Raw genomic sequence first — 12,494 nt, 5'->3', positions numbered from 1 at the left:
CATTAAATTCGTGTTTTTATTTAATTTGATTTGCCATTGATATTTTTTAATTATTATTATTTGAAACTGGATTTTGCATGTCACTATAAAGTTATAAGCCTTGCTTGGTCAATATTCAATGCAAAACTTGTTTGGGTCCCTATTAAAGGGTTCATTTGTTCAACCTCGGCCCGCGGCTTTGTTCAGTTTTAAATTTTGGCCCGCTCTGTATTTGAGTTCAACACCCATGCGCTAGAGAATGAAGAGTGCTTGAAACTCCGCATGTCAACATCTCTGTTCGGTGCCACACCCACAAATCGCCCAAGAAACCATTTCCACATCAACACCGTATGAAAAAAAAAAAAGTCAACAAACAGAAGGAGATAACATCCGCAGGGACCTACCACATAGCGAAGGAAGTACACTATTTGATTTCCTATTATGCAGCTCATTTTTATTTGACACTTATTGAACTATCTTGTGTGACATCATGCACAAAAGTGCACTTTATTTGTTTTAAACTATTGTCGCGGCATTCTGTACAAAAAGTGCACTTTAGTGTTGTTTTGATATGTCATCTTAGTGACATCATGCACAAAAGTGCACTCATAGCTCGTTTTAAAATGTCTCTGACAATCTTGCACTTTCTGTTTCGGAAATGACATGAATGTTTGTGCTTAATAACTGTTGAATAAATACATTTTTAGTTGTGATTTCCTTTTCTGCATAAAAGTTTAAAAGTAGCATATATTAATGCAGTATGAAGAAGAATGTTTTAATGTAGACAAATAGAATCATTATACTACTGTGATTATATGCATCAAGTGTTCATTCAAGGCTAAGACAAAATATGGAGATATATATGGTGTATCGAGACGTGGCCTCAAAATATCGAGATATTAATAAAAGGCCATATCGCCCAGCCCTACTTCCTGGTATTACCTAATAACAAGATAATAACTTATGACACCCGGTCCATTGTTGCTTTGTTTTGTGTGTTTGTCTTCAGGTCCTAAACTTCCATGGCCGCCTGAAACTCCTCCATGGTCAGAACCACAAGGTTACGTCCAACAATGGCACTCAGGTTCCTCCACAGCTTGCTCTGTTTGCCATCGCTACGCCCCTGCAGCCGCCGACTATTTTGGAGATCCGCTCCAAGACGCTCATTTTCCAGAGCAAGCACAAGCTGGACTTCTCGCCGATCGGCATCGACACCAGGTAACCGTTTGCATCGGAAATTTAGGATTGAATTCAGTCATTGCTCGGTTTTGCAGACTGTTGGCCAGGAAAAGACAAACTGATCGGAATTAAATCTTTTCAGAGGAACGGTGGTTCTGGGTTACAGTGATGCAGAGCTCCGCAGGAAGGTTTCAGGCTACAGCTTCATCCACGCTGCAGACATGATGTACTGTGCCGACAACCACTTCACCAGTGAGTCATACACATGCTTCAAGTAGCAGGAGGGTGGAAAAATATGTCGACTTTATATTAGAGATGTCCGATAATATTGGACTGCCGATGTTATCGGCCGATAAATGCTTTTTAATGCCATCATTCCATCTTTTCCCGCTTACTGTATTTCCTTGAATTGCTGCCGGGTATATAGTATGCGCCTGCCTAGAATTACTGCAAAATAATTAGCGCATGCTTAGCATTACCGCCGGGTCGAACTCGTTTCGCAAAATATTATTTTTATTAACGCGTGTCTAGAATTTCCGCCGGGTCAAACTCGTTTTGCAAAATAATTAGCATATGCCTAGAATTTCCGCCGGGTCAAACTCGTCACGTCACAAGTGACACTTCACCTGTCATCATTCGAACCGGGAACCACAAATTTCAATTTAGCTGTTCTACCATCTGAGCCACGCCGCCCTCAAATGTATTGATTTGAACTGATTCACACGGTAATACGTGGCAAAGTGTGTCCCTTTTCAGCGCAATATTCATGGCACACATACCGTATTTCCTTGAATTGCCGCCGGGTATCTAGTATGCACCTGACTAGAATTACTGCCGGGTCAAACTCGTTTCGCAAAATAATTAGCGCATGCTTAGCATTACCGCCGGCTCAGGATTAACGCCCGGTCAAACTCGTTTCGCAAAATAATTAGCATATGCCTAGAATTTCCACCGGGTCAAACTCGTCACGTCACGAGTGACACTTCACCTGTCATCATTTTCAAAATGGAGGAAGCTGATTTCAATCATTTGAAATCGCATAAAGGGAAGAAGATTAAGAGCTATTCAGTAGGATTTAAGGTCCAAGTTATTGAATATGCTAAAAAAAACAGTGAGGAGCAAAGTTTTATCGATATACCGTAGCTGCGTGTGTCAAATATGAGTCATTAAATGACTCCCGCTTCCTGGTGGTAGAGGGCGCTAGTGATCCTTCTTGCGACTACTCAGCTGCAGAAGAAGTGACAACAAGCAGCAAGAGTGAGCAGCGATCGTTTATATTTTCCTCTCGCTTGCACTTTTAACATGGAGGATTACATATCTAAAATAAACAGTTTTCTAAACTGGACTTTCAATCGAAGCAGGAGGTAATAAAGGAAGATCTCCATCGAGACAGAGAGACTTTTAAAACTGAAGAAAGATAAGGAAGACTTCTATAAACAAGTTATCGATGCTTTTCATCAGAAGGAGCTCCGCATGGACTTCATTTATAAGTAAAGGTAAGACCATAATAACGTTTTTTTTTTATTAAATGTGCTTTTCATGACGGTATCCTTACATCACACTCAAATTTATAAGCGGAGGCTTAAATTTACCGCATGCCTTTGGTAAGCGCCAGAGTGAGAAGAGATTTTAAATTAATTAGCGCCCTGTCGGGAATTCAAGGAAATACGGTATCCGAGGTCGGGTCGCGGGGGCAGCAGCCTAAGCAGGGAAGCCCAGACTTTCCTCTCACCAACCACTTCGTCCAGCTCCTACTGGGGGGTCCAATAAACCTCAAAGGCACTGCCTTTGCGTGCCGGCCCAATCACATATTATCTAGGGCTTTTTACACACACAAGTGAATGCAACGCATACTTGGTCAACAGCCATACAGGTCACACTGAGGGTGGCCTTATAAAAAACTTTAACAATGTTACAAATATGCGCCACTCTGTGAACCCACACCAAACAAGAATATATAGCTCGGTCGGTAGAGTGGCCGTGCCTGCAACTTGAGGTGAAATTGTGGTGCCTGAGCTGCCAATTTTTTAATTGCAAAATATACGTATGTATTTTTTTATAAAGTTTGTGCAAACAAAATAATAATAATAATATTACACTTTATTTGTAAAAAGCACTTTACATTGAACAAAAAACCACAAAGTGCTACAGTGTATTAAAATAATAATAATAATAAAAAGATAATACAAATAAAAAACAGAACAGCCTAATAGCTAGAACTAGTATGCATATATTTATACAAAGGCATTTTTAAAAAGAGGGGTTTTTAAGCCTTTTTTGAAAGCATCCACAGTCTGTGGTGCCCTCAGGTGGTCCGGGAGAGGGTTCCACGGACTGGGAGCGGCGGAGCAGAAAGCCCGGTCTCCCATACTTTGTAACTTTGTCCTTGGAGGTTGGAGGAGGTTAGCCTGTTTGGAGCGGAAGTGTCGTGTGGAGGATTTGGGGTAGAGGGGGGCATTTCCACGGAGGCACTGGTGGGTTAGTAGGGAGACTTTGTATTCAATCCTGAGTGGAACAGGAAGCCAGTGAAGGGATTTGAGAACAAAAATATATAATAATACAATACATAGGCAACAACATAATAAAGCAATAAATCATTCAGTTACAACCAACCCTCTGAGGTCAGCTGTAACTGCAACGTGAGCCTCAATATCAATCAATCAATCAATGTTTACTTATATAGCCCTAAATCACTAGTGTCTCAAAGGGCTGTACAAACCACCACGACATCCTCTCAATACAAACAAGTTTGACACCATTGACCCACACCTTGAACTTCATTCATCTCTCTCTTTGCCCAGTGATGAAAACCGGACAGGTGAAGTCCGTCTTCCGACTGCTGACTAAAAAGAGAAAGTGGGTTTGGGTCGAAGCCAATGCCAGGCTTGTCCTGAAGGAAGGCAAGCCAGATTTTATTGTGGTCCAGCAGAGACCTTTATCGTAAGTTGCAATGAATGATTGTAGTTTTTTTTTGTGATGCTTGTCAAAGACACTTTTGATGTGATTGAGACAACAGCCACTGTTCTGCCTGACTGTCATATCTTCAAGGATTGTGTGCTTTTCTACACTTTCTTTAAGTCTTCCAACTGCTAGAATTGGCAGATGTCTTAGTAGATGTCTTAGTCCGAGTCAAATGTTGACATACACTTGTAAACAACAACATGTCATTCCTGTCGTGAGTTTCCAATCATTTCTACAACTCTTATTTTTTTGTGATAAAGTGATTGGGGCAAATACTTGTTGGTCACAAAAAAAAACAATCATTAAGTTCAATTCTTTTATGAATTTATTATGGCTCTACTGAAAATGTGAGCAAATCTGCTGCGGCAAAAGTATACATACAGCAACATCCATCCATCCCAGCTACAATCGGGCGGAAGGCGGGGTACACCCTGGACAAGTCGCCACTTCATCGCAGGGCCAACACAGATAGACAGACAACATTCACACTCACATTCACACACTAGGGACCATTTAGTGTTGCCAATCAACCTATCCCCAGGTGCATGTCTTTGGAAGTGGGAGGGGCCTATCCCCAGGTGCATGTTTTTGAAAGTGGGAGGAAGCCGGAGTACCCGGAGGGAACCCACGCATTCACGGGGAGAACATGCAAACTCCACACAGAAAAATCCCGAGCCTGGGATTGAACCCAGGACTGCAGGACCTTCGTATTGTGAGGAAGACGCACTAACCCCTCTGCCACCGCAACATACTTGATAAATATATAAATCAGTGTTGGTGATGTAGAAAAGTTACAACCAATTTAAATTAGGTTCATGGCATGGCCTCTTAACTTCATGTGAGTGATTATGATTGACAACCCTTGTTGACTTCTCTGAGTCCATTTAAATAGGGCTCATGTGATGCCGTCATTATACTCGGTTACGAACACGACAATGGGGAAAGTCAAAGGTACTTAGCGCACATCTGAAAAAACAAATCATTGAACAAGTCAGGAAAGTCACTTGGCGCCATTTCAAAGCAGCTTAAGGTCCCAACAGCAACTGTGCAGACAATTGTATAAATATAAAGTGCATGGCACAGTTTTGTCACTGCCACGATCAGGAAGAATCAATCAATCAATGTTTACTTATATAGCCCTAAATCACTAGTGTCTCAAAGGGCTGCACAAACCACTACGGCATCCTCGGTAGGCCCACATAAGGGCAAGGAAAACTCACACCCAGTGGGACATCGGTGACAATGATGACTATGAGAACCTTGGAGAGGAGGAAAGCAATGGATGTCGAGCGGGTCTAACATGATACTGTGAAAGTTCAATCCATAATGGATCCAACACAGTCGCGAGAGTCCAATCCAAAGCGGATCCAACACAGCAGCGAGAGTCCAGTTCACAGCGGAGCCAGCAGGAAACCATCCCAAGCGGAGGCGGATCAGCAGCGCAGAGATGTTCCCAGCCGATACACAGGCAAGCAGTACATGGCCACCGGATCGGACCGGACCCCCTCCACAAGGGAGAGTGGGACATAGGAGAAAAAGAAAAGAAACGGCAGATCAACTGGTCTAAAAAGGGAGTCTATTTAAAGGCTAGAGTATACAAATGAGTTTTAAGGTGAGACTTAAATGCTTCTACTGAGGTGGCATCTCAAACTTTTACCGGGAGGGCATTCCAGAGTACAACCTGCTGCTAGGAGAAAATGGGTCTGGATGATCAAGAGTCAACCGAGAACCACCAAAAAGCATGTCTGCAAAGAATTGGAAGCTGCTGGAACGCAGGTGTCATTGTCCACAGTCAAGCGTCTTTTGCATCGCCATGAACTGAGAGGCTACCATGCAAGAAGGAAGACCTTGATCCAGAAGCGAGACCTTAAGGCTCGTCTAAAGTCTTCTGCTGATCACATGGACAAAGATAAGACATTCTGGAGGAAAGTTCTGTGGTCAGATGAAACAAAAATTGAGCTGTTTGGCCACAATACCCAGAAATATGTTTGGAGGAGAAAATGTGAGCCATTTAATCCCAGGAACACCATGTCTACCGTCGAGCATGGTGGTGGTAGTATTATGATCTGGGCCTGTTTTGCTGCCAATGGAACTGCTGCTTTACAGAGAGTAAATGGGACAATGAAAAAGGAGGATTACCTCTAAATTCTTCAGGGCAACCTAAAATCTCGGGCGCAGTTGGGTGTTCCAACAGGACAATGACCCCAAACACACGTCAAAAGTGGTAAAGGAACAATAATAATAATAATAATACATTTTATTTGGTATAGGGCTTTTCAGTGTACTCAAAGACGCTTTACAGGATAAAAATTTTAAATAAAAAACAGTTCAAAGTAATAATATAAAATATTTGTCCAGGGTGTACACCGCCTTCTGCCTGATTGTAGCTGAGATAGGCTCCAGCGACCCCGAAAGGGATTAACGGTAGAAAATGGATGGCTGGATGGATAAAAGCAGTACATTGTAAAATACTAATACCACTGGACATTTGCAAGACGGGACATTACAAGACACAGAACACTAATCACGGATCGGTTTGAGAAGAAAGTTCCAGAGGGTTGGGCTAAATCAGGTTAGAATGGCATTCCCAAGGTCCTGACTTGAAACCCATTGAGAACATGTGGACAATGCTGAAGAAACAAGTCCATACTAATACCACTGGACATTTACAAGACGGGACATTACAAGACACAGAACACGGATCGGTTTGAGAAGAGAGTTCCAGAGGGTTGAGCTAAATCAGGCTAGAATGGCATTCCCAAGGTCCTGACTTAAACCCCATTGAGAACATGTGGACAATGCTGAAGAAACAAGTCCATACTAATACCACTGGACATTTACAAGACGGGACATTACAAGACACAGAACACGGATCGGTTTGAGAAGAGAGTTCCAGAGGGTTGGGCTGAATCAGGCTAGAATGGCGTTCCCAAGGTCCTGAGTTAAACCCCATTGAGAACATGTGGACAATGCTGAAGAAACAAGTCCATACTAATAACACTGGACATTTGCAAGACGGGACATTACAAGACACAGAACACTAATCACGGATCGGTTTGAGAAGAGAGTTCCAGAGGGTTGGGCTAAATCAGGCTAGAATGGCGTTCCCAAGGTCCTGACTTAAACCCCATTGAGAACATGTGGACAATGCTGAAGAAACAAGTCCATACTAATACCACTGGACATTTACAAGACGGGACATTACAAGACACAGAACACGGATCGGTTTGAGAAGAGAGTTCCAGAGGGTTGAGCTAAATCAGGCTAGAATGGCGTTCCCAAGGTCCTGACTTAAACCCCATTGAGAACATGTGGACAATGCTGAAGAAACAAGTCCATACTAATACCACTGGACATTTACAAGACGGGACATTACAAGACACAGAACACGGATCGGTTTGAGAAGAGAGTTCCAGAGGTTTGGGCTAAATCAGGCTAGAATGGTGTTCCCAAGGTCCTGACTTAAACCCCATTGAGAACATGTGGACAATGCTGAAGAAACAAGTCCATACTAATACCACTGGACATTTACAAGACGGGACATTACAAGACACAGAACACGGATCGGTTTGAGAAGAGAGTTCCAGAGGGTTGGGCTAAATCAGGCTAGAATGGCGTTCCCAAGGTCCTGACTTAAACCCCATTGAGAACATGTGGACAATGCTGAAGAAACAAGTCCATACTAATACCACTGGACATTTACAAGACGGGACATTACAAGACACAGAACACGGATCGGTTTGAGAAGAGAGTTCCAGAGGGTTGAGCTAAATCAGGCTAGAATGGCATTCCCAAGGTCCTGACTTAAACCCCATTGAGAACATGTGGACAATGCTGAAGAAACAAGTCCATACTAATACCACTGGACATTTACAAGACGGGACATTACAAGACACAGAACACGGATCGGTTTGAGAAGAGAGTTCCAGAGGGTTGGGCTAAATCAGGCTAGAATGGCGTTCCCAAGGTCCTGACTTAAACCCCATTGAGAACATGTGGACAATGCTGAAGAAACAAGTCCATACTAATACCACTGGACATTTACAAGACGGGACATTACAAGACACAGAACACGGATCGGTTTGAGAAGAGAGTTCCAGAGGTTTGGGCTAAATCAGGCTAGAATGGCGTTCCCAAGGTCCTGACTTAAACCCCATTGAGAACATGTGGACAATGCTGAAGAAACAAGTCCATACTAATACCACTGGACATTTACAAGACGGGACATTACAAGACACAGAACACGGATCGGTTTGAGAAGAGAGTTCCAGAGGTTTGGGCTAAATCAGGCTAGAATGGCATTCCCAAGGTCCTGACTTAAACCCCATTGAGAACATGTGGACAATGCTGAAGAAACAAGTCCATACTAATACCACTGGACATTTACAAGACGGGACATTACAAGACACAGAACACGGATCGGTTTGAGAAGAGAGTTCCAGAGGGTTGGGCTAAATCAGGCTAGAATGGCGTTCCCAAGGTCCTGACTTAAACCCCATTGAGAACATGTGGACAATGCTGATGAAACAAGTCCATACTAATACCACTGGACATTTACAAGACGGGACATTACAAGACACAGAACAAGGATCGGTTTGAGAAGAGAGTTCCAGAGGGTTGAGCTAAATCAGGCTAGAATGGCATTCCCAAGGTCCTGACTTAAACCCCATTGAGAACATGTGGACAATGCTGAAGAAACAAGTCCATACTAATACCACTGGACATTTACAAGACGGGACATTACAAGACACAAAACACGGATCGGTTTGAGAAGAGAGTTCCAGAGGGTTGAGCTAAATCAGGCTAGAATGGCATTCCCAAGGTCCTGACTTAAACCCCATTGAGAACATGTGGACAATGCTGAAGAAACAAGTCCATACTAATACCACTGGACATTTACAAGACGGGACATTACAAGACACAGAACACGGATCGGTTTGAGAAGAGAGTTCCAGAGGGTTGGGCTAAATCAGGCTAGACTGGCGTTCCCAAGGTCCTGACTTAAACCCCATTGAGAACATGTGGACAATGCTGAAGAAACAAGTCCATGTGAAAAAACCCGACAAATTTAGCTGAACTGCACCAATTGTGTCAAGAGGAGCGCTCAAAAATTCAGGCTGCAGCTTGTGGATGGCGACCAAAAAGTGCCATATTGCAGAAAAAACTTGCCAAGGGACATGTAAGCAAATATTAACATTGCCCATAATAAATTCATAAAAGAACCCAAATTCATGAATGTTTTTGTACGCGCTCCAATCACTCTATCACAAAAAATAAGAGTTGTAGAAATGATTGGAAACTCAACACAGCCATGACATTACGTTCAACTTTTAACCACGACTGTAGATGTTTGTGAACAGTTTTTGGCTCTTCTCTCAGTCCATTTATTTGACCTTCGCTTGCGTGTTTTATCAATGAGAAATAAGAAGAGTCACAGACAAGACTGGCACTTCCTTCCTCTTTGCAGCAACGAAGAAGGAGAGGAAAACCTGCGTCTCCGTCGGCTGGAGCTGTCGTTCAGTTTCGCCACTGGTGAGGCACTGTTGTACGATTTGGCGCCAACCTTGGACATGCCCGACCCTTGTCCCGTCCCAAAGCAGAGGAAGGTGGACCAGCACTCTGTCAGGGCCACTTCGATTCTTGGCTGCATGCTAGACCAGGACCAGTCCATGTACTGCAAGCACAACTTTGCCAAGAATGTCAACTACATAAACGATATAGCCTTTCAAGACACACATGCCACAGTCAGCGTTGCTGGAGACGTCTGGCAGCCCACTTCTGCCAAACCTTCCATTGAAAGCCTGGTGAAGTCCGAGAGCACCATCCAGGACATGATGGAGACTCTGCAGGAGATTTTGGGTGACGGTAACCTTTTAGATACAGTGAACGTGAAACCTGAAGAGCTAAAAAGCTGGGAAAGCACTGTGCTTAAGGTTAAGAATAACAGCTGCGAAATGAGTGCCAACCTTAATGAACTCATTAGTGAGGTCATCCTTTTGTATGTGGAGGAGCAGCTACAAAAAGAAGGTGGGCTGATGTTGCCAGACCAGCTCGATGATGTTTCCCCAATCTTGAACGTCCAGAACCAGGGTCCTGCTGACCCAAACACGGGACAAAACTTCAGCTGGCTTTTAGACCCTCATAGTCAGTTATCTAGTGGGGGACAGATGATGCCTGAACAGCCATGTACTGTTTTGGGGACAAGTTTGTCTGGTCTCAATAGTCCAGTAATGGGCCAAATTCTCTCAAAGCAAGAACCGTCCCGTCCTACTTGCCTTCAAGATTCCACAGGTGGACTCCCACCGAGCTTTTTACCGTCTCTGGGAGCCTCTTTTGCCGAGACACCGAAGACATTGAGGACCATAAAGGCGAGTTTCAAAGACAGCAACATATTGTCGCTCAGACAACCCAATCATCTAACCGACCAAATTGCTCAACCAATGCAGAACTGCCATGGGCGGATGGTGCCTAACCTTCCTGCTGACCCCTGTGATCCAATACAGCCTGCGTTCAGCTTCCAGAACACCCAGTGGAGCTCCAACCATGCAGACGCTTTTTTGGAAAGGCAAACTCAACAAGTTTCTAGTGGACCAGTCAAAGCATCCTCACATCGAACTCACATCGAGCATCCAGTTCATGGCGGACAATACCAGAGACATTCTTGGCAGCAACAGCACCAACTAGAACCACAGCATATTCCAAATGGACAAATGAGCCTTGACCAATTGTCAGGATTTCAGACAAATCCAGGGTTTGCCGTGACCCAGAACACTGCCCTACCCGGACCAACGTTTAGGAATCCATTTAGTACTGTTGAGCATGGGGTGGGGCTGGCACCTGTTGCAGTTCCAAGCAGTTGTATGTTAATTAACAATCCTCCCATTCTACCTGTCAATGGCGGACACGCCAGCGAGATGCTCGCTTACCAAAAATTGAAACACGTCAGCAACCACATCCCAGACAGCAACTCCTGCTTCAATCAGGGTGAAGGCGAGTCCTTGTCCTGTCCAGACATGGCAAAGCTTCCTTGCCAAATGACCTGGGCATCCCGCTCATGCAACAACAGTACCTGAATTTCAGTGACCAGGTAAGAAGATCTACAGATTGACTGACTCTTTGAATGTAGAATCAGGTTTTATATTTAATGTTCTTTGTTTTTACAGCTCAACAACCACTCAGTTGTTGAGGCTTTTCCTCACTGCCAAACAGGAAGTCCTGCTTCTCAGAGAAAAAAACAGGAAACAGCTTTGACTTTTGGGCTGATCTAACATGGACCGACAGACAAATGTCTCTAAAACAAAGTGTGCTTGACTGTCTCTCAGTCGTCCTCGGACGAACTTCCATCGGAGTCTCCAATCATTCTGGTTCGTAGAGCTTTCTGCTCCCGCATCTTTCTTCAGGATGTCCATGTACGTGAGCGCAGGACTTCCTCGCGATCGATGCCCGTGCGTTGGTTCCCTTAGGACCAGCCTGCTGGCCGGGAGCTCCCAAAGTCTTTGGCAGTGGCCGGCCAGCCTCATCCTCCTAGCTGTTACCTTCTTGCTGAGCCTCGGCAGTTGCCCCCACAGGTCTTTGTTGGTGATGTGGATGTTCTGGTCCACATTCAGAACAGCTCATATCATTCTGGTGTAGCACCCATCTAGAGACTTCCCCAGGGTGGGTGTCAGGGTCCAGCTTTCGCAGCCATTCAGGAGGACAGAGTCCACAGTGGCGTGGAATAGACTCAGGGGGAGATATGAGCATCACACTCTTGATAACCATTCAGGATTTCCACGCTAGTGCCTTCCTGACCTTAAGGTCCTGTTCTGTGGAGTTCATCCAGGAACCCAAGTACTTGAAGTCATTGACCTCTCGCAGAGCGTTGCCATCTGATGTTGTTATTGACAGGTGGTCCATGTGTAGGTTATCGGGGATTACCTCAGTCTTCTTTGCGTTTAGTCTGAGGCCAACTCTGGCACATTCTTGGAGAACAGAATTGGGCGTCTATGGTTCTTGAAAAGCTAATGGTTGCCTAAATGTTCCCGATAAACGAGTAAGACATGAAAGGTCACCTGTTCGCAGTTTAATTTAGGTCTTGAAACATGGAATGATGGAAGTTGTGCATCAGGGTGGTTGGATTTGACCAAAGAAATAAATAATAAAGATCGGTTCAATTTAAAGACAGCCAGCAAGCCCGGCGGACAAACTTTAGGGCTCATGATCAATCAATCAATCAATCAATCAATCAATCAATCAATGTTTATTTATATAGCCCTAAATCACAAGTGTCTCAAAGGGCTGCACAAGCCACAACGACATTCTCTGTTCAGATCCCACAGCAGGGGAAGGAAAAACTCAACCCAATGGGACAATGAAAAACCTTGGAGAGAACTGCA

At 44.1% G+C, this 12,494-nt stretch overlaps 1 protein-coding gene across 2 annotated transcripts in view; it reads left to right on the top strand.

Annotated features, from left to right (window-relative positions):
• LOC133544352 (aryl hydrocarbon receptor-like) overlaps window positions 1–12,494 on the top strand; it is a 75,268-nt gene that overhangs the window by 59,796 nt on the left and 2,978 nt on the right. For both annotated transcript variants that reach the window (XM_061889571.1, XM_061889572.1), the window contains 5 exons: window positions 989–1,197; window positions 1,301–1,410; window positions 3,960–4,098; window positions 9,587–11,206; window positions 11,283–12,494. The exon at window positions 11,283–12,494 is cut by the window's right edge and continues 2,978 nt beyond it. In XM_061889571.1, coding sequence (XP_061745555.1) covers window positions 989–1,197; window positions 1,301–1,410; window positions 3,960–4,098; window positions 9,587–11,192 — 2,064 coding nt within the window. In that variant the 3' untranslated portion in view covers window positions 11,193–11,206; window positions 11,283–12,494. The remainder of the gene's footprint in view (window positions 1–988; window positions 1,198–1,300; window positions 1,411–3,959; window positions 4,099–9,586; window positions 11,207–11,282) is intronic.

This window comes from Nerophis ophidion, linkage group LG27 (assembly GCF_033978795.1).
Source record: "Nerophis ophidion isolate RoL-2023_Sa linkage group LG27, RoL_Noph_v1.0, whole genome shotgun sequence".
Taxonomy (NCBI): Eukaryota; Metazoa; Chordata; class Actinopteri; order Syngnathiformes; family Syngnathidae; genus Nerophis; species Nerophis ophidion.
This window is presented reverse-complemented; position numbering and strand designations above follow the sequence as displayed.